At 49.5% G+C, this 20,085-nt stretch overlaps 3 protein-coding genes and 1 pseudogene across 4 annotated transcripts; 3 read left to right on the top strand and 1 right to left on the bottom strand.

Annotated features, from left to right (window-relative positions):
• Nucleotides 1-952: 952 nt before the first annotated feature.
• LOC109760673 (putative E3 ubiquitin-protein ligase SINA-like 6) lies at nt 953-2,619 on the bottom strand (annotated as a pseudogene).
• A 3,512-nt stretch (nt 2,620-6,131) lies between these two features.
• Nucleotides 6,132-7,494, top strand: LOC109760680 (putative E3 ubiquitin-protein ligase SINA-like 9). Its single transcript, XM_020319486.2, has 2 exons — nt 6,132-6,449; nt 6,539-7,494. Exons 1-2 carry the CDS (start codon nt 6,132-6,134, stop codon nt 7,307-7,309), a joined length of 1,089 nt encoding a protein of 362 aa, XP_020175075.1. The 3' UTR covers nt 7,310-7,494.
• Nucleotides 7,495-11,107: 3,613 nt separating this feature from the next.
• On the top strand, nt 11,108-11,927 carry LOC109760679 (E3 ubiquitin-protein ligase SINA-like 10). Its single transcript, XM_020319485.1, has 2 exons — nt 11,108-11,170; nt 11,259-11,927. Exons 1-2 carry the CDS (start codon nt 11,108-11,110, stop codon nt 11,925-11,927), a joined length of 732 nt encoding a protein of 243 aa, XP_020175074.1.
• A 6,084-nt stretch (nt 11,928-18,011) lies between these two features.
• On the top strand, nt 18,012-19,818 carry LOC109760671 (putative E3 ubiquitin-protein ligase SINA-like 6). 2 transcript variants are annotated; one of them, XM_073495848.1, is made up of 3 exons: nt 18,012-18,752; nt 18,857-19,531; nt 19,589-19,818. In XM_073495848.1, exons 1-3 carry the CDS (start codon nt 18,486-18,488, stop codon nt 19,658-19,660), a joined length of 1,014 nt encoding a protein of 337 aa, XP_073351949.1. In that variant the 5' UTR covers nt 18,012-18,485; the 3' UTR covers nt 19,661-19,818. The 2 variants fall into 2 exon arrangements, with proteins under 2 accessions (XP_073351949.1, XP_020175069.1); XM_020319480.3 differs by having other exon boundaries at nt 18,857-19,818.
• The last annotated feature ends 267 nt before the right edge of the window (nt 19,819-20,085 follow it).

Here is a 20,085-nt window from a genome sequence, read left to right as displayed (position 1 = left end):
TGAGCACCAGGGGAAACCCTAGGTTTCATTCGTCAGATCGGACGGCGGCAGGCGCCTGGCGTCATCTTGTGTGCTCGCAGCATCCCCGATGTCGGACTTGTAGATGTAGGACGTCATGTAGGTTCGGAATGCCCCTCAAGCTAGGGGGTGTGGCTGTGTTGTTTGCTTGTTCGGAGCGAGCACGCCTTGTCTCTCTTGTCTCTCTACTCTGAGCACTGTGTTCACACCTTCTTGCGTATCTCTTAAGATTATGGAGTTCAGTTTAATATGTTATGGGCAGTAGAGCTTGTACATACTTGATTTTTGAGAAAAGTATGTTTTTGGCATCACAAGTTCCCCAAAAATATAGACTTGGTCCCTCGAATTTTTTGGGTATATATTTGGTCTTTCAAGTCTCAAAACCGGATAAGTTTGGCCTAAAACTGGATTTTGAGCACGTTGACCTGGTTGACCAGGTTCGACCGATGAACAGTAAATTCAGAAAAATAGCAAACAAATAAGAAAAACTGAACTTTCGTGACAACCAACATGCTTGAGTGCGCTAGGTGCGTGTAAATTTTTGTGGTCAAATAACATCGGAGGAGCTCTAGCAAAAAACAAATTTTGGCTTTTTTTGTGAGCCAAAGCTTGTTTTTTTTTTTTGCCAGGAGCTCCTCGGATGTCGAAATACCACATAAATTTTCACACACCTAGCGCAACCCAAGCATCTTGGTTGTCACAAAATTTCAGATTTATTTTGCTATTTTTTTTTTGAATTTATTGTTCATGTGTCAAACCTGGTCAAACCCACTCAACATGCCTAAAATCTGGGTCATTTTAGAGAATTTAACCTCACCGACGCCTCCAAATAAGAACGGAGGAGATGAAGTGGGTTTTCCATCGTTAAAAAGAAACCTAGCTTTGTGGTGCACGCTACTTGCATGAAGCTCTAACCATGAACATAACCTGAAACTTTCACACAGCATATCCTCACTTGTTAGCTGCATTGGTACTGATCAGAAGTCATGTAGCTTAACAAGCCTACTAAATTCATACAGTATTTCATAGTCTCATAAACTCATACCAATAATCCATAGCTGAGCTGCACTAGTACTGAATTAAACTGTTCACCATACTACTAACTGTTATTGCATCAGAAGCATCTAACTTAAGGTGCAGATACTTGAGTCACTGCATCCTCCTCGGCGTCCTGGCCTGCGGTGTAGCGGACTTGGGAGCGCCGCCGGCAGCGGCAGGCTGGATCAGGTCAATCCGGAGGCTGAGCGTGAGCGTGTCGCCGGAGATCAGCTCATGGGGTACCGCCAAGAACATCCCCTGCCCCGGCGCCGGCGCGCCGGTGGACAGCGCGCTGCTGCTCACCGCCGAGGCCATGAGGACCAGGTTGTCCTTGTCGTCGCCCGCCGGGCGCTCCACGGAGAGCTTGCACCGGAACCGGGGCGCCGCCCCGGCCTCGCCGTCCGGCCGGACGCAGAGCAGCGACACGGCGGTGGCCGCGCCGAGCGGGCCGAGGGACACGAGGAACAGGCTGCGGTCCTCGTCCCCGACGAGCACGTGCCAGCGGTGCGCCAGGGAGAAGCCGAGGTTCCAGGCCCGCCCGTAGCGGACCGTCACGGCGGGGCGCTGGTGGCCGGCGGCGAAGTGGCCGAGGAGCATGGCGCGGGAGCCCACGAAGGCGCAGCCGGGCTCCGGGCAGGAGCAGGGCGCGCACCGGCACGCGCGCTGGTGGTCCGCGGCCTCGTGGTACACCACGTAGCGCTCGCAGCCGAACGCCCTGTAGGGGCAGGGCACCTTGACGGCGCCGACCACGGCGTCCAGCTCGCCGCAGTGGGCGCTGGCGCGGCTGCAGAGCGCGGCGTGGCCGGCGTGGCAGAAGCAGCACACCACGTGCCCGGCGGCCTCGCACTGCGACCACAAACGCAACAACCACCCCCAAATCATCCATCAGCTTCCTCCCAAATTTCTTTCTTGTGCTTGCAAAGAAATCCTTCCTCTCAAAAAGAGGAGATGGAAAGAGGGTTTTCTGGTTCTTGCTGAAAAAAATTCAACTCCCATAATTCTGCTTGCAAGAGGATAGGGAAAACATGACGAATTTCTTCCAGATAAATACACTAAGAAATCCTCTCACGGCCGCATCAAATCAAAAAGTGAGATGGGACGAGGGTTGTTTGGTTCTTCCAAACAAATTCGTGATCCTGGCAAACAAACAGAATCATTGGATGACTCTCTGGTAAGAGAAGAGGAGAGGAGGGGAGAAATCACCTTGAAGACGGGGGGCTTGAGGGGGAGGAGGCAGGCCTGGCAGTGGAGCAGCGCCACGTCCATCCTCACGTCGATCTGCGCCGGCGCCATGGCTTCCCCCGCCGCCGCCGCAGCACCTCCGTCCTGCTCCTGCTCCTGGCTCCTGCTCCTGCATCATCATCACCTCGCCTTCCTCGCACTCCGGCTTCACCTCCTCCTGCTCACTCGTCACGCTCTTGCCGCAGCTCTCCGCACACTCCATTGTTATTATTTCATTTCTGGGTGCAGCGTGTGTGTTAGATGACGATGAAATAAAAATGGAAAGAAAGGGAGGGAAACTGGAGGGGCCATGGCTGCCACTGCGACCCAGCAGAGCATACCCCAAAACGGAAAGAAACAGGACAATAATTTGAGGCCGTGCACGCAGCCTTGGGTGTTTCCCTTTTCTTTTGACTGTTGAAAGAGCTGAGCGTTATTAGAAGAAGCCAACCCGGATGAGGAACTAGAAATTCGCTCTCGACGGGATCATCTCTAGCCGCTGGGTGCACCATTGTTCTACACATGATCATGGTGGTTGCATGAACCACCAGAATGTGAGGTGAACCATCAGATTATAACGTGAAATATGCGGTAAGCAATCCAAACTAATCTAATAAAAAATAGATGAATAAAACTCATTATGCACCCTCGCAACAATATATATTTACATTGATAAATAAAGTTTTACGCCATGAAACACACGATGAAAAAAAGAGAGCATCCTGATCCGGAAATACCAGATTGACAATCTAACGTCCTCCATCGCCCCTACCCACCATGCCTCCGCCCGCGGCCAGTAGTGGCGCTTCGGCTGGGCCCGCACCTTCGCCCGACATTCAGGACTCACGGCTGAGCCTGAGCATATGCTCCTGCTCCTCAAAAATGATTTCACAAATGTTCAAGTAATTATAGAAAAACTAGATTTGTTCATTGTCACACCCAAATGATACCTGTAAATTTCTAGTGGAAAAGCTTAACCATTTCGATCTGTGCAAAAAATCAAATCAGATGTTACACTAAGTTTTGGTTTTTCACCGACAAAGCACTGCTATTCCGTTCCACATGGAAATTCTCAAGCACCCTTGTTAGACTACTTTACTATTATCATAAAATTTACTATTCATCCGAAAGCATATGCTCCCCACAGCCAAAACGGCCCTCCACTAAACTCTTTTATCACGGGGACAGCTGCTCCATTATTTATTCAACTGATGATACCACTCCTGAGACTACTAGGGAGTAGCTTAGACTAGTGTCATGCATATGACAATAGCCTATATTATTATCTTGTGGTGCAAAGTATCGGCCATTGAGGTGCGGAGGACCTCGGCCTCTGCCGACGGGAGGGACCCCGCTCTCATTCTTGTGAGGTTTAACATCTTGGTTGAGGTTGTGAAGCGGCGGCGAACAGGGACGAAGCTAGGAAAAAAGTTTAATGGGGTCATGTCTATGGCAGTGGGGTCATCCTTAATAAATAGATAGTGCTTAGTACTAAATTAATGAAGCATTTTCTAATTTCATTGGGGTCAATTGACCCCAATGCCTACAAGGGAGCTTTGTCCCTGGCGGCGATGTACCTCTGTAAGAATAACATCTCTCACGTTCGACCTTGTTTCGATGGTGCGTCTAGCGATGTTGGAGGGCGTGTAGAGGTGTGTTTTCATCGGATCTCGAGGGATTTAGTCAGTGCTAGTCTTCGGTGGATCTGTTTGGATCCAATACTTGGTCATGTGTTTACATGTTTGATTCTTCCAAGATATACACGGGACTACTAGGAATTATCTTAGACTGATGATACGACTCTCGAGACTACTAGGGATTAGCGTAGACTAGTGTCATGCATATGACAATAGCCTATATTACTATATCCAAGTCAGGGATATGACTCGAGTGTTGTGGACATGGGAGTCGCTCGAGCTCAAATGGCATCCCTCGAGCACATCTGTTGTGTGGGCTGGAGCCATCGATCGGAGGGTGGTGCCATGAAAATCGTACACCGAAGTATCCGTTCTGTATGCACACTAGTTCCGTACCAGATATACACCGGAGCCGGAGGCATGCATGAGCGGATATTTGATATTCCCACGATCTTCATTCGTCTACAGCCACTAATTCACTTACATGCGTGTGTTTCGACCATCTTCTGGCCGAGCATGCGTACGTGCGCGCATCTTAATTTTGCTAGCCACGGGCTGTACGCCTACGTAGCCGCTGCTGCATGCAGCACCGGACCCGGACAAGGGGCTCAGTGGCTCACGCTGCATGCACCCCCCCCCCCCCCCCCCCCCCCCCCCCTCTCTCTTTCGGCCTTGTGACGCCGTCTCTGGGCTCATCTCCTGAGTTTGAGATTGTACAAGTTTCAGGTTGGAAACCTTCAATAAGTTTTCAGAAAGTTCATTCTTCAAATTTCGAAAGTTGCTAAAAAGGGGGGAAATCAAATCAACGCATTGAATTCCCACGAATGGAAGGTTCACCCGCCGGTTAGCACACACTTAAAATTAAATTTGGCGATCGTTGATGTGCAATGCGAAAGTTTTATTATTTGAAGTTTACCCCCCCCCCCCCCCCCCCCACCTCCCCCCCAACCACAAAAGGTTGGATGTTACAGGTTTCTCAACTAAAAGGGAGATTACGAAAAAAAAACAGGTTCAAATTGTTGAGACGATTTCAGCTCGAAGAATACAAGCTTTCCACCAATTTCAAGGGTCACTAGCCAACATTTTAAAGCAAAGAGAAAACCAAGAACCAAGCCCACCCTTGCCTATTTCGGGACGGCTACACAACATCGAGCATCGTGAATATGTGCAGAGGGAACGGGGGGGGCACGTGGCACGCTATAAATTAGCCCACCTTAGCGAGCACCTTGCAAATACAAACTTTAAATTATCTATATTTCAAAATTATAATTTCATCTGGTTAGCACGAAAGGGAAAGTTTCAAAAATTGCGAAAAAATGCAATAGGAGTTTCATTTTTGCTGATAATATTCTGCTTGGAAACTTAAAATACATTGAAGTAATTAAAATGGGCAAATTGTCATGTTGGGTACATCATCAACGAAAAACTACTAGTTGAATGTTCTGAAGCGTGCCTTGCCACCACATGATCCATTTCCTACCATTTCACCGTTGGGTTTTATATATCCATGTGGTGTTGATAGGATTAGCGTGTTGTGCATATCAACATGTTTTTATCTAGAATCTATATATGACACAATGTGTAATATCAGACCGACTGAATCACAAGTAATGACTCACTCGCAAAGGGTCATTAACTTTCCACTAAAGTTGGGAAGGGGATTGAAATTGAAAAAAAAAACATAAAGTGTCGTGGTAGGACAAAAATCGACATCGACAATAGAATTTTGAATTATACATGAGGTCGCTCCACGGCGAGTAATTACTTGCCAATCGAATCAAGAGTAACGGCTCGAGCGCCAAAGAGCCATTAACTTTCCTCTAAAGTTGGAAAGGGGGTTGAAATTGAATTCGCTCCGCGTTTGTCTTATTACAAACCCGAACGGAGGGGGTAGCAACACGTGGGCTGTCCCGCGTTTCGTCCAGCTAAGCAATCGATGAGTAGCTAAACCTAGGTGGTATCACAGCCCCCCTTCCGTTAGAGAACCTGTTTCTTGCCGTTTGTTTGATCGGACATCGAATGCTCAACAGTCACATCTCAATCGGCGCCTTATATATTTTTGGGAAGGAGGGAGTACTGTGCAAGTATAAGTATAGCACGACGCAATCTCTCGTAGCGGAAGCCGTTTCACTGTACTCCACTCCGTGCAAACCGGTGGGATCTTGTTGGGGGCGTGTGCTCGGTCGCAGGGGGGAGGTTAGTTGGATCGAGGGAGACATGGCCGGGCAGGACAAGAGGTGTTTGCCGTCGATGCCGGCGTGCAACGGCGAGCACGGCGGCAAGAAGGCGCGGCACCAGGCCCTGGTGCCCGTGGTGAAGCAGGAGCCGCGGCAGGAGGAGGAGGAGGAGGAGGAGGAGGAGTGGGAGGAGGGGGAGCTGACGTCCCATGGCGGCAGCTCGGGATCGGCGGCTGCGTCGGAGGCCCTGGTGGGGGCGGCGCCCGCGCCCGCGCCGCCGCAGATCGACGTGAGGATGGACATGGCGCTGCTCCACTGCCATGCCTGCTTCCTCCCCCTCAAGCCCCGCGTGTTCAAGGTACGGCATGGATTTCTTTCCAGATTAGTTGTACAAGGCATGAGCAATCTTGGCATTTTTCCCGACGATCTTGCCGTTGCCGATCGCAGTGCGAGGCCGGGCACGTGGTGTGCGGCTACTGCCGCGGCGCGCACGGCGAGGCCTGCGGCCGCGCCGACACGCACTGCCCCGAGCTGGACGCCGTCGTGGGCGCCACCAAGGTGCCGTGCGCGTACCGGGACTTCGGCTGCGACCGGTTCCTCGTGTACCACGGCGCCGCGGAGCACAAGCGCGTGTGCCCGTGGATGCCCTGCTCCTGCCCGCAGCCCGGCTGCGCCTTCCTCGGCCCCCCGGCGGCGCTACTGGACCACTGCTCCGCCGAGCACTCCCGGCCCATCATCCAGGTGCGCTACGGCCGGCCGTGGACCCTCAGCCTGCCGCTGGCGCAGCGCTGGCACGTGGTGGTCGGGCAGGAGGACCGGAGCGTCTTCCTCGTCTCCCTGGCCGACCTGGGCGTGGCGGCCACCGCGGTGTCGCTGCTCTGCGTTAGGCCCGACGGCGCCGCGGCGCTGCCCTCGGCGCCCCACTTCTGGTGCAAGCTCTCGGTGGAGCACCCGCGCGGCGACAAGGACGAGATGGTCATGATGGCGTCCGCCGTGGGCAGCAGCCCCCTGTCCGCCGGCCCGCCGGTGCCGGGGCAGGGGATGTTCTTGGCGGTGCCGCACGAGCTGATGTCCGGCGACGTGCTCGCCATCAGCGTCCGCATTGATCAGCTCCAGCCTCCTCCTCCTCCTGCTTCCACTGCTGTCGCGGCCAGGGCACCAGCGCCACCACCACCACCCCATGCTAATGCTAGGACAACAACCAGGAGGCTCCAGTGACAACTCTGCTCTTCTTCTTGATGATGTTGTGTATGTTTTGGCTTTAAATGGCCTGTTATCAGTATGCGTTTGTGTAGGCCGCTAGGGCATGTTTGGCCTGTGTCCAAAACCAATCATGTCAAATTTTCAAATTCAGAACCAGAAAAGTTATTACACTACTACTCCATATTTGGATGGTTGCAAAACATTATTTGTATGCACATGCCAACTTGCCCTCCATATTTCATTTTGCTAGTCAAAATTGGCCAATCATGGGCAAGCAAACACATCAAGCAAAGTACCAATCCCCTCCTTTTATTTCTCAACTTGTTGCTAAGGATTGTAATTCCGTGAACTTGGAATAAAACACCCTATTTCCATCGCAAACAAATAAAAATCATGGGCAATGAGTATTTGGTAGGTGCTGTTTGCACTGGGTGGTTTGATAAGTTGTCAGATAGCCACTTGATAGCCGGACTGTGACTGAGAACTGGAGAACTCATGGGAGATATGCTTAATCTTGGATACCTTCTGGGGGACTTGAGCTTCAGACGTCGCCTTATCTCCGACGTTTAGGTCACTCGTAGGGTAAAAATGGATGACCCACCGGTGGATACACAATGTGATATGCCAACCAGATGAGCAGACTCAAATACGTAGTAAGTAGGAGTCAACATTTTTGCGCATGTATGTAAGCATATCATCTTGCGATGGCGAAATAAGATTCATATGTAGACTCCCACCTGTTTGATTCAAGCGAGATGAGTTCTTTACAAAGTCTGTATGCACAACATCATCATATGAATTTGTAAACCAGAAAAGTTATCAAAATTTTCATATGAATATGCATATCATTTGGCCAATCCGGTGATGGCACGTTTGGTCTCAAAATTTGCAGTAAACATTTGATTCAAGCGACACAAGTTATTTACAAAGTTTCGACCAAATGTACAACTATGTACAGTTTCCATGTAAAGAAAGCGGACGAGGCGTTTTTGCTCCCCGGCTGAGATGAGCCCGGGAGTGAACTGTAAATTCATTAAAAAAATAAAAAAAATCCGCATGTTTTTGTGATGAAAGATGCTTGACTGCATAATGTTCGTGCCAAATATCAGAGCATTTGGAAATATGAGTAGCTCTCAGCAAAAAAGACAAATTTCGGGTCTGTGAAAAATTGACTGTTTTGAGCTGATTTTTTTTCCGCTCAGAGCTACTTAGATGTTCGAATGCACTGAAACTTGGCACGGACATTACGCACTCAAGCATCTTTCACTTAAAAAAAAGAAAATTGTTGAACTTCGCTAGTATTTATTTTGATTGTACTGTTCATACGGTGTAGATGAGCTCGGGCTCTGAATTGTATGTTTTTTTTATACTATAAAACTTTGTACTGTAAAAAAGCTCGTTTTCAATGGTATGGTTGATGCTAAAAATTCACACGGGTTACTTTTATATGCATGTAATCACGTATGAATTCGATCGCCCACTCTCTGATCTTTTCTTTTTAGCGTTCATGTTTCCAGACCGTACATCCTAGTCACACAACTTAGATGAGACATCATTAAAAATTATATAGATGTGATTTAGCAATCATGTACAAAACATTTGCGCGAATTTAGAAGGTGTTCACCAAAACTAAAATTTAGTTTCCAAATTATATAAAAATATTCAAAAAATCATATTCATGAAAAAAAAAAAAAGGAAAAAGGAAAGAAAAACCCCAAAGTTGTGAGGCGGGTCGATATTTGAAGGAGGCCTCGCATGGGAGGCATTAGAAAAATCCTATTCCGCAACCCGCGTGTGCACCCCTCCCCTGCGCGCCCTTCTGAGCCGGCCCATGTGGGGGCGAGGTGACCCTATTTGTTTTTCGAGATTTCGGAAAAAGTTCCGACTTCCAAAAAACATCACGGATTCAGAAAAATGTTCACCGAATTTAAAAAATATTTCTTGAATTCAAAATGTTCACGATTTTAAAGAATGATTTTTTCAATTCTAATGTTTTTTTTATTTTGATGAACATTTTCTGAACTTCGTCTATGTTGTCTCAACATAGCCAGTCCCAAGCGCCGGTAATGGAGGAATGTTGTGATAGGCTTGGCGAGCCAACATCAAAACTTAGCCACTCTTATGAAGATGAAACACGAAAGATTAATGTTGGAGCGTAACCTTCTCAGCATCAGCGAACTAACCACAGACAGGAGTGTGTTGAAGCTTTCTGTCCATATGGCAGAACCATGAGTTTGTTGCGAGATCTTATGGATTTCACCTCTAGCCTACCCCAACTTGTTTGGGACTAAAGGCTTTGTTGTTGTTGATGAACAATTTTTATGAGCATTTTTAAATGACGACCGATATTTTTTGTATTTGATAAATAAATTTTGAATTGGATGAACATTTTTAGAACTTGGAAACAAAATTTATATTCGAGATTTTTTTAAATGGGTCAATAAATTTTAAATTTGATGAACATTTTTTGAAATTGAAAGAGCAAATTTTAAATTTGATGAACAAAATTTTAATTTATTAACATTTTTAAATCCGATTCCAAAATTGAATTCGATGAACAAAAAACATTCACGAATTTTAAAAGAATATTCACAAAAAAGTGAAAAGGTAAAGAAGAAAAAGGAGAAAAGAAAAGAAAAAAATCCAGAAAAAAAACTAGGTTCAGGGAAGGTTCTCAAACCTTCCCAAAACCGGTGCTTCTAAATCCTGAAATATGGGCTGCCCCACCGTGTGAACGATCTGGAGAGGGGGGTACGCGGGAAAATATCTGGTGCACCGGAGCTTGTGGTGCTACCAGTACACCGAACTCACATTGTGCTTTTAAAATGTTCAAAAAAATCTAAAAAAATCAGCACACTCACACGACATCAATGCAAGTTGTCACAAAATTTCAAGTCAAAATTCGAAACATAACTCAGAAAACAAATATGACAATTCAACACTAAATAGTACATAACATAACTTGGGCTTTTGATTTGGCCAATTATCACACTGATGTCAGATTTGTCATTTTTGTATCTCAAAAAATATTTCATATTTTTGTACGAAAATTTATGACATCATACATTGATGTTGCGTTGACGTGCTAGATTTTTTTTTAGATTTAAAAAATATTCTATGGCATCCGGTGCACCGGTAGCACCACAAGTGCAGGTGCACTGGATACATTCCCGAGGGTACCTGCTAGATGGCTCCACAGACACACACGTCGCGATGAGCATTGCGCGAATACCCAAAAAAACTGACCAGACGGTTTTGAGCTTAGTTGTGAGATAACTAAATTTCATCTAGATGTGTTTTAGCAATTATGTTTAAAACATCTTAAAAAATACACATGCAATACAAAGGTGTAATTTCCCTTCCAAGTCATGCCTTGTCATTCCGTCAGGGCAAGGGACGCACGCCACAATCTTACACATACCAGTGACCACTGTCAATCAATCAATGAAGCAGGCATTAACTCAGCCGCTTAGTTTACAGCGCTCATTTTCCCCAGGCGCTCTTCTTCTCTTCCACTGTTCCACAACTGGTGTGATTTGGGCAGGAAAGAAGGTTAGGATCTCAAACCAAAAGATTATCTTCTTCTTCTTCTTCAATCTTCAGTGTGTATCCTCCTCCATCCTGCGGTTGCGTCTGTGTCAGTGGTTGATGAGGATGCGGCAGGTTGCTGCTTGCTCTTCCTCTGATGGACGGGCACGGGACAGGGGTTCGCCGGCGACGGTGGACAAACTAGCTATGCACGAAGCAACCGGAGGCGGAGCAAGTGGCGGCTCGGTCGTCGTGCCGGCGGCAGGCACCTGGCCAGCCGTAAAGATGGACATGCGCGTGGTCCAGTGCCCCCTCTGCACCCTCCCCCTCAAGCCGCCCGTCTTGCAGGTTCCCTTCTTTTCTTCTCGGCAGTCGGCACTCGGTCGATCTTCCGCCCGTTCCATCCCACCCGTACAAATTTCTCCGGTCTGTGCAGTGCAAGGGCGGGCACGTGGCCTGCGGCGGCTGCCTGGCCGAGCCGTGCCGGAGGTGCGAGCACGGCGGCGGCTTCGATGTCCGCAGCACGGCGATGGACGCCGTCGTCTCCGCGGCCAGGGTCCAGTGCCCCCACGACGGCTGCCTGACCTACGTCGCGTACCACGAGCTCGGCGACCACCGGAGCGCGTGCGGGCACGCGCCCTGCTCCTGCCCGGAGCTCGGCTGCAGCTTCGCCGCCCCGCCGCGGGTGCTCCTCGTCCATCTCTTCGTCCGGCACTCAATGCCGGCGCACAAATTCCAGTACGGCGAGGACTTCCGGCTCCTGGTGCCGGCGTCGGAGCCGTCACGGCGGCTGCTCATCGGCGGAGACGACGGGCGCGCGTTCCTCCTCTCCGCGGGCGCGCTCGGCGCGGCCACCGCGGTGTCGGTCGTGTGCGTCCGTGCCAGCGCCGTCCTGCGGCCGCAGTACTTGTGCAAGATGTGGTCGATCATGCCGCCCAGCCAGGACCTCGTCGTGGTGAAAACCAAGGTGACGAGCAGCACATCGCCCGGCGCGGTGGCCGCCGCGTCCTTCTTGACGGTGCCGCCGAGGTATTATCGGGTTGGGGCTGCTGGGGTTTCCAACTCCAAGCTAGTGCCTCTCAATGTCCGCATTGACAAGATTTAACGCTCTTCGCTCGATCCAAATCCAAATCTAATGATGGAAGATGTAGGTTTAGTGTTCGAACAAATGACTAGTATTTTGGTGATCAAAAGTAGTAGTAGTATATTTTGGTGATCGGAACTACTCTACACACGACAGTTTAGAGACGATTTTTATTTGTAGCATAATGCGATCTAATGGATGCTAGATGACCTAAAAATGCTGTGTGGCAGTTTATGAAGGCAAATGTCGCTCAGTTAAAAAATGCATTATCAACTATCTGATAATGTTGTGTTGTTATTTGTTATCCCAAAAAGGAGAAATCATGAAGTCTTACTAAAAAATATTATGTTTAGTATGCATTTCCATCGAGTCTTTTCATGTTTACCTCTACAATCAAAGGTACATTTTAATAGCGAGCGCGGGTGGTTGGGGCACAGGGATCAGGTGACATGCACGTTTTGCATGTCACCGTGTGCCTTGCGGCCGGAATTCAAATCTAAACATTGCGAGAAAATCTGGAAAAAATTATGCATGTTCACAGCACATATTAAGATAACCCCTAAAAAATTCAGATCAAAATTCGAAACATACATCGAAAAACAAAAAAGGGCGGCGCGATGGGGCTCTGTTGGAGCTTGCGTGATGGGCGCCGGTTTGATCAGAACCGTCCGGATTTGACCACTTGTGGCCAAAGGGCGGCGCGGGATGGTGACAAGGACCCTCCGGGTGTGGGTTTTGTGATGGCGTGGTGGTAGCCCATGGTGGTGCTCCGGTTCGGTTTGCATCCGCAGGGCATGATCGAGCGTTAGTCTGTTGGTGAGCAGTTCATGTGGTGGTCTCCACTCAATTATGAAGTTGTGTTTGTACTGGAGGCACTGAAGGGTTGGACTTTTCCCAATTCTATCCACCATTGAGGGATGATCTGTCGTCAAGGGGGTGTGGGGCACGACGTCATCCTTGCCTCCCGTCTAGTGGCGGCGTGCCACCGGTGAGCTCGCCTTTTCCCGGGTGGGGCAAGGTTGGGCGGTGCAGGCTAGCTCTGGCCAGGCGCTGTTCAAGGGTGTGGAAGGATGTGCCTTCCCGCCCGTCTCTTCTGCCGTCTTGGTTACGAGCCTGGGCGGGGATGGAGTTGGTGCCATGGTTGTCGGGGTGGCGACCTTGGTGCTGGGAGCCCTGTTGCTAGGGGCGGAGCATGCAGCTTAGCCGTTGTTTGGTGACTAGGTCGTGTGGGCGGCATGGTAGCCAGCGTGTGATGTTCGGTGGCGGTGGTGCGGTAGACCATAGATCAATTCGGTGACGGTGAGTGCCGTCCGGAATGAAAAAACTGTCCTGACTTGTCGGCCAGTGGGGCGGTGTCCTCGCGTCGTCCCCTTCTTCTATGCGTCGTCGTGGGTACTCACTGTTCGTTGTGGTCCTCCGAGAAAACCCTGGTCTTCGGATTGGGAGGTGGTGGCGCTTCGTTGTCGTTCCCTTCTTGAGGGCGCCACCTTGGAGCCCATGGTTCGTCATGCAAGGCTTCGTCTCATTGTGATGTCATGTCGATGGTTGTGTGCCCCGACACTCCATAGTGATGCATATTGTTCACCTGTTTGTTGGCTTGGAGTTGTATGGGGTAGTGTGGCTGTTTCAGCGTATTTGTATCATGTCTCGGGTGTGTGTTGTGTCGGTGTGTTTGTATTGGTAACTTGATGATAGTTGCTTCATATATAAAGCGGGGAAATCTTTTTCCGTTAATAGAGGCTACATTTTGATCCAACAACCCAAATTTTGGAATACAAGATATTTATCGCACTTGAACAAAGTTTTGGACGCTCTTTTATGATTTCATGAGTGTACACAACTTATAATTTCACACGATTCTGATCATCTACTCCAACCATTTTATTTTTTCAGTGCAGTTGTTGTACAATCGAGACATTTTTGCATACTTGTGGGTTTTGAAACGGTCTTCCTTTATTTTGTTTTATAAATTAACTTCCATTATGTGTTTGCATTTTTACTGTATTACCATAGCATGCTTTTTATTATCGTGTTGTTTATTTGTGCTTTGAACTGGGCTGTAAATTCACAGATTTGCTCTGTTCGCCGAATCTCTTTCCCCAACTGCTCCAATGCCTTTACTGCCCAAGGGCCAGGCAAGCACGCCACGCCACATTTATTGCGCTTCATTTTGCTGTTTCCCAGTGCAGCTTGGTGTCATCGTGTCGTGGACAACCGGTGGACAGGGAGACATCCGACTGACCGAAGTGATACGGGAGTTTTTCTAGGTTTGATGGTACGGTGAACTTTGATCATATTGCTATAGGCAGTGAAGCTAAACTAATGCTTTGGCTAACGAAACTTAACTTATTACTCCTACGTGATCTAAGGTTGTGAAACATAGCAATCATATTTTATGTACTGAAAGTAGCCGTCGGCATCATTATCCTGGCCGTCCAAGCAAGTTTGTCTATAGTTCAGCTGGTTCTACCGTAGTCAACGCAGCGTCAAAGTCGTACACAGTCCCCCATGAGAGGCTATGGCTGCGCCGTGCAGCTATGGCAGGTGGCAGGCACGCCTTGCGACGCACGCCCTTGCATTGAAGGTCTAGAAGTAATTGCAAAAGAAGAAAGAAAAATCTGTTAGTAACAAGGTAAATTTGTGGTTGACTGTTCAGCCCAAAGATGCAGCCAAATTTAAGATCCGGGCAAAAGTTAGTACTACCTCCGGTGAATAAGTCATTCGCGTAGTTTCAGGTCATCGATTTAAGCAATTAAATATGTGTTATGTGTCATGAAAAGTGGTGAAAATGATAAAACTGGCACTTATCTGAAACTTCAACACAAAATGGCCCAAATCTAAAAACAATTCACGAAATGACCCATTTTGCATGATGCCCGGGGCTAGGGCATCATACTCGCCATGCTTCATGTTGCTACCATGGCGCCCTAGCCCGGGCCGTCATGCTCTCTACCATGGCGCCCTAACCCCGGGCGTCATGGAAAAGAGGGTCATTTCATGAAATATTTTCAGATTTGGGTCATTTTGTGTTGAAGTTTCAGATAAGGGCCAGATTTGTTCATTTTCACTGAAAAGTATATCACTAGATTTATACACGGATGTAGTTTCTAAACATATATTTTTTGTCACATACAATACATATTTAGATACTCCCTCCATTTTTATATACAAGCCCACAAACTCAAATTACAGATACCAATGTAAAATTTAATGCCTGCTTTGCAAGTCAGCTTTTCTTTTCGTTTACTGGGATCATTAATACCCCACATGCATGCAAGACATCTGAGTGGAGAAAGCAGTTGATTGTCATTATGACTACATGCATGCAACTATTAAACAGATTGCTTACGAGAAATATCATTAATTTTGCCTTGATTACTGTTAGTGGCCTTGTATAGATGCAAAACGTATATTCCATAGTGGCCTTGTATATAAAAATGGAGGGAGTAGTTAAATCGTCGACCTAGAACTACGCGAATTGATTGGGGGAGTGGATGTACAAACCCAACACCTAGGTTCAAATCCTCACGGAGGCAAATTGAGGTTCCTATTTATTCGTGAGGACCGGGCTTTCCTAGTACTCATGTATTTATTGAGGACTAGGCTCAGTGCGTAACCGAGATTAAAAATCCTAATACTCATACATAAAAGGCCGTACGCATCCCTAGTTGGTGCAGAGGCCGAGGAAGTGAAATTCTCCCCAAATTTTAAGCTCCGCCATTCGCCTAAGGCGTTGAACTTGGGTCTCAACCCTAGCCACCCCTCCCCCCCTCTTCCCTTCCTCGCCGCCGCCTGAGGCAGTCGCCGGGCAAGCCCGGGGCGCCAAGGATGGCGGCGGCGGGGCTTCGGTTGCCCTGCCTCTGCGTGGGGAACTCTGGATCTGGAGCGGTGGCTCCATTGGCAAGGCACGGCCGGCTGGCAGCCGTGCGTGCGATGGATCTGGCATCCCGGTCGTGCGGGCGGTGGGATCCGGTGGTCGTTGGCGGCCGACGGCGGCTTCTGCGGCGGTCGGTGCACGTGATCTGGCGCCTCCCCTCGTCCCATGTTCGGCGTGCGGGTCAGCCTGGTCGGGCCGTGCTTCCTCTTGGTCACCGGTTCTGTACAGGAGGTGCTGCTGGTGATGGGGATCTAGTTCGGGCGAAATCCCTGGCCGGCCATGACTGGTCGCGCCGACGGCGACGCCTGAGGGCGCTGTTCCCCTCCTTGGAGGCGTCGGTATGGACTGATATCCTCACTTCCCCTTCCCCTAGGTCTCCCGAGCGAAAGCCCTAACTTTGTTGGGCGGCGGCGGCGCTCACGGCGCCGTTCCCTTCTTGAAGGCGCCGCTTTGGGAACCTTGGAGTTGGGTGGCGCTTGTGGGTGGTGGGCGACGGCGGTGGTGCGGCCCTATCCTAGCATGGATTTACGTCCGTTGCTTGGAGATGGACTCGCATAGGTAGAGGTCGTCGGCTGGCGTTGTGGTGGCGTCAATGACGAAGGACCTGCCAAGGCTCGCGTAGGTGGAGGTTGTCGTTTGGCGTCGTGGTGACGTCGATGGCGGAGGACCTGCCAAGGTTGTCACCTCAATCTGCTCTGAAGATGGACAAGTGGAAGATGGCGGCGACAGCACATGTGACTGCGTCGGGCCGGTTTGAGCCCCGGACCCGGCAGATGGCTCGATCGGGGCCTCCGGCTTTAGATGTTAGGCTTAGGTTAGAGGTCTGGGTATGTGGCCCAGCTTGCACCCCTTCATCATTTGGATAGGAGTAGCGGCAAATGTTTTCAAGATGGCGGATTCAGGCATTTTGTTGTTCTACTTTGTAAAGTCCTCGAGAATAATCAATAAAATAGCCACACACATCTCCCGGATGCAGAGGCCGGGGGTCATCCTTCTTTTCAAAAAAAAAGAACCACACGAATGACTTATTCACCGAGACGGAGATAGTACTACTAATATATTTTAACTTTGGGCAACCACGAGATACAATCTTTCTGACGTGTCTGTTTACTTTTTGATGTAAAAACAAACAGAGAAGTTTTAGAAACACGCTAAGTAAGGACAAAATGCAATTACACAAAAACTGTTTCAACGATGAATTCTTTTACCCCGAAATAGAACGTCTGATTTTTTCTGTAGTACGCTAAGAGCATCTACAGCCGGACTCCTCATATCCGTCTCAAATGCCCAGTCAGACTACTCGATCACTTACAAGTAAAAAAGGAACCCAACCTGCGCTTCGAACCGGCCTTAAACGACCGGGCTGTACAACACCCCTCATAACCAGTCCAAATAAATGACGGATATGGAAAGGCGTCCGCCACGTCGGACCAGACAGCCCGAGGCCACCACAAATTGCACCAAATCACCCAACCTAGTTGATTCCATTTGCTCCTTTCCTCTCTTCTTCTTACTCCGCGCCGACCATCTCCTAGCTCCGTCGCCACGGTTGCTCCACCGCCATTCTGAGCTCTTAGCGCCGCTAGCCCTGCTACAACGGTTCTCCCATCCGTTCTCTCCATCGCGGACATCGTCACCGGTCCTGAAGTGACCGCGGTATGTCCAGCAACTCTCGACCTCACCTTGTGTACGTGTTCAACACACTGCCCGACCAGTTTTTTGTGATTTATTCATAGGCAAACCGATGGGATCGGATGGTTCGTCGGACAAAGAGCTTAATGAAATGATTCAAAATGAGTTTTTTGATTCGCTGAATACAGACGAAGAAGCCGAGATGATGATGCCCATGAGCATCCAACAGGAAAAGGACTGGGAGGTGGAGCACATTCTCAACTTTAAGAGCTCGATCAAAAGGAGAAATGTTCTGGACCGGGACATGTCCATGACCACCGCGGAGACGTTCGCGACGATTGCGTCGCCTCGACGGGGGAGCTCGCTATGATCGAGGAGGAGTGGTCACCGAGCGACAACACTATCGCGTCCCGACAAGGGTAAGGTCAGGGCTCCCCAACTATGTTGGGCATTGGCCAAGGCGGGCCCTGTGCACGACACAAGAAGTAGTTGTGCGGCTCCTCCGCGAGCACCAGGTGGCGGCATGGTAGGCCTGTTGCGCCCCCGCTCCTTTCCCCTGCTACAAGGATCACTCCGTCGACGACGAGACGGACGACGCTGGAGGTGCTGTCGGCTAGTCTGATCAGGCATACGAGGTCACCGCCCGCTACAAATTAGTTTATTTTTTATGTTTTATTTCAACGGAAGAAATACCATTTAGTTTATGTAAATTATATCAAATTATGTCCGTTTGCATGAATTCCGTGGTGTTTGCTGTCATTTTTTTTAATTGCAGATGAAGGTTCGAGACAAGTGTTGAATGATCGGCTCCATATCAGTGGCCGCAGACGCGTCCACTGATAAATACTAGTACGTCCATCTTAGGAGCTGGAGTTGCATAAGTATTTTTGATGATCCAGCTGGTTCTATTCTTGGCAAGGTGTTAAAGATTTCAGTTCTACTGATAGCTTGCCTGACCTGGCTCTCATCAGCTAGTACTAGTAGTACCAGTGTACCTCCATAGTTGCACAGTCCAGCGTATAGCCAGTTCCTTACTTGGCAACTTTAAGAGCCGAGCAGAGAGGTTGAGCATGCAGGCTGCTAGTGGTAGTTCGTCGGAAAGGGTCAGGGGCTCGCCGTCGGCCATGGAGACGGGCGGCGACCAGAGCGCCAAGAAGCAGAGGCTGGAGCTGGTGCTGGCCAGCCTGGCCCCGGTGAAGCAAGAGATGGTCGTGGTCGTGCACGATGCCGGCGAGATGGTGCCCGCGGTACAGGCCCCGACCAAGGAGGTCCATCTGGACCTCACGGTGCTCGACTGCCACTTCTGCTTCCGCCCCTTGAAGCCGCCCGTCCACCAGGTTCCACCATATCCCGTCCCGGTCGATTCCCCTATTTGTTCCGTTCACTTGACCGAGGAATGCGCCGGTTTCTTGATGCGGTGTTGTTTGATTAATCTGTGCAGTGCAATGGCGGGCACCTGGCCTGTGGCGACTGCCGCGGCGAGCGCCCCGGTAACGAGCGGCAGTGTGAAAAGTGCGAGCACGGCGGCGGCTTCGACGTCCATAACACGGCGATGGACGCCGTGGTCTCCGCGGCCAGGGTAGGGTGCGCGCACACCTGCTGCGGGCTCTTCATCACCTACCACAAGCTCCAAGACCACCAGGACGCGTGCCGGTTCGCGCCCTGCAAGTGCCCCGTCCCCGGCTGCGGCTTTGAATGCATGCCGCGGACGCTCCCCCGCCACCTCACCGCCGTCCACCCCATGCCCGTGCAAACGATCCACTATGGCAAGGTTCTCCAGCTGCAGGTGCCGGTGTTGGAGCCGCGGCGCCTGCTGTTCGCGGAGGAGGACAATCACGTTTTCCTCGTGGTCGGCGGCGCTCTCGGTCCGAGCGCACCTATAGCTGTGTCGGTCGTTTGCATCAGGGCCGGGGCCTCCCCACCGCCGCACTACACGGCCAAGGTGTGGGTGAATGGGCCGCCGTCGGCGGTTAACGGTAGGGTCAACACCGTCAGGGCCGAAATCGAGGTGACGAGCACCAAGGAGCCCGACGTCCTCGCCGTGGAGGAGCTGATGACCTTCTTGGCGGTGCCGCCCAAGATGCTTGCTTGGGATGGGCCGTCCAGGTCCAGGATGGTTTCGCTCCGCATTCGTATCGACAAGACCTCATCCTAAATGATTCCACAAGTTTAGTCTTCTAGTGATCTTAGTAATGTGGGGTTTAATTTGGTTTACTTTAGCTTAAGAGATGATGGATTTTGGTGATTATGGAGCAGTTACTTCAACATTAGGTCAGCAGTTGAAGTAATTTCCGACAGTGGAAGGTGTATTTGTTGACTGTTGGATACAAGATCCTTTGGGTAACAAGTGAACCTAAATGTACGCTGCTTATATGTTTAATTATTATAACAGAGTGTTGCATACTTCTCCCACCAGGTTCTATGCATTATGTCCCATCAAACAAAAAGTTATATGCCTCATGTGATAGTTACATACTACTCCGTTCATGAATATAAGATATTTTTGAATATTTTAATATGGACTATATATACTTTTTTCGCAAAAAACAAACAAAGAAAAGACTAGATACATACTGAAATGAGTGATCAAAAATACTAAAACGTGTTTATCTGCGTTCGATTCTAAAAAATGTTAGAACGTCTTATATTTTGAACGGAGGAGTAGCTCCA

Source organism: Aegilops tauschii, chromosome 3 (genome assembly GCF_002575655.3).
Source record: "Aegilops tauschii subsp. strangulata cultivar AL8/78 chromosome 3, Aet v6.0, whole genome shotgun sequence".
In the NCBI taxonomy this organism is placed as follows: domain Eukaryota; kingdom Viridiplantae; phylum Streptophyta; class Magnoliopsida; order Poales; family Poaceae; genus Aegilops; species Aegilops tauschii.
The sequence above is the reverse complement of the archived record's forward strand: the minus strand, read 5'-3'. Positions and strand labels throughout refer to the sequence as shown.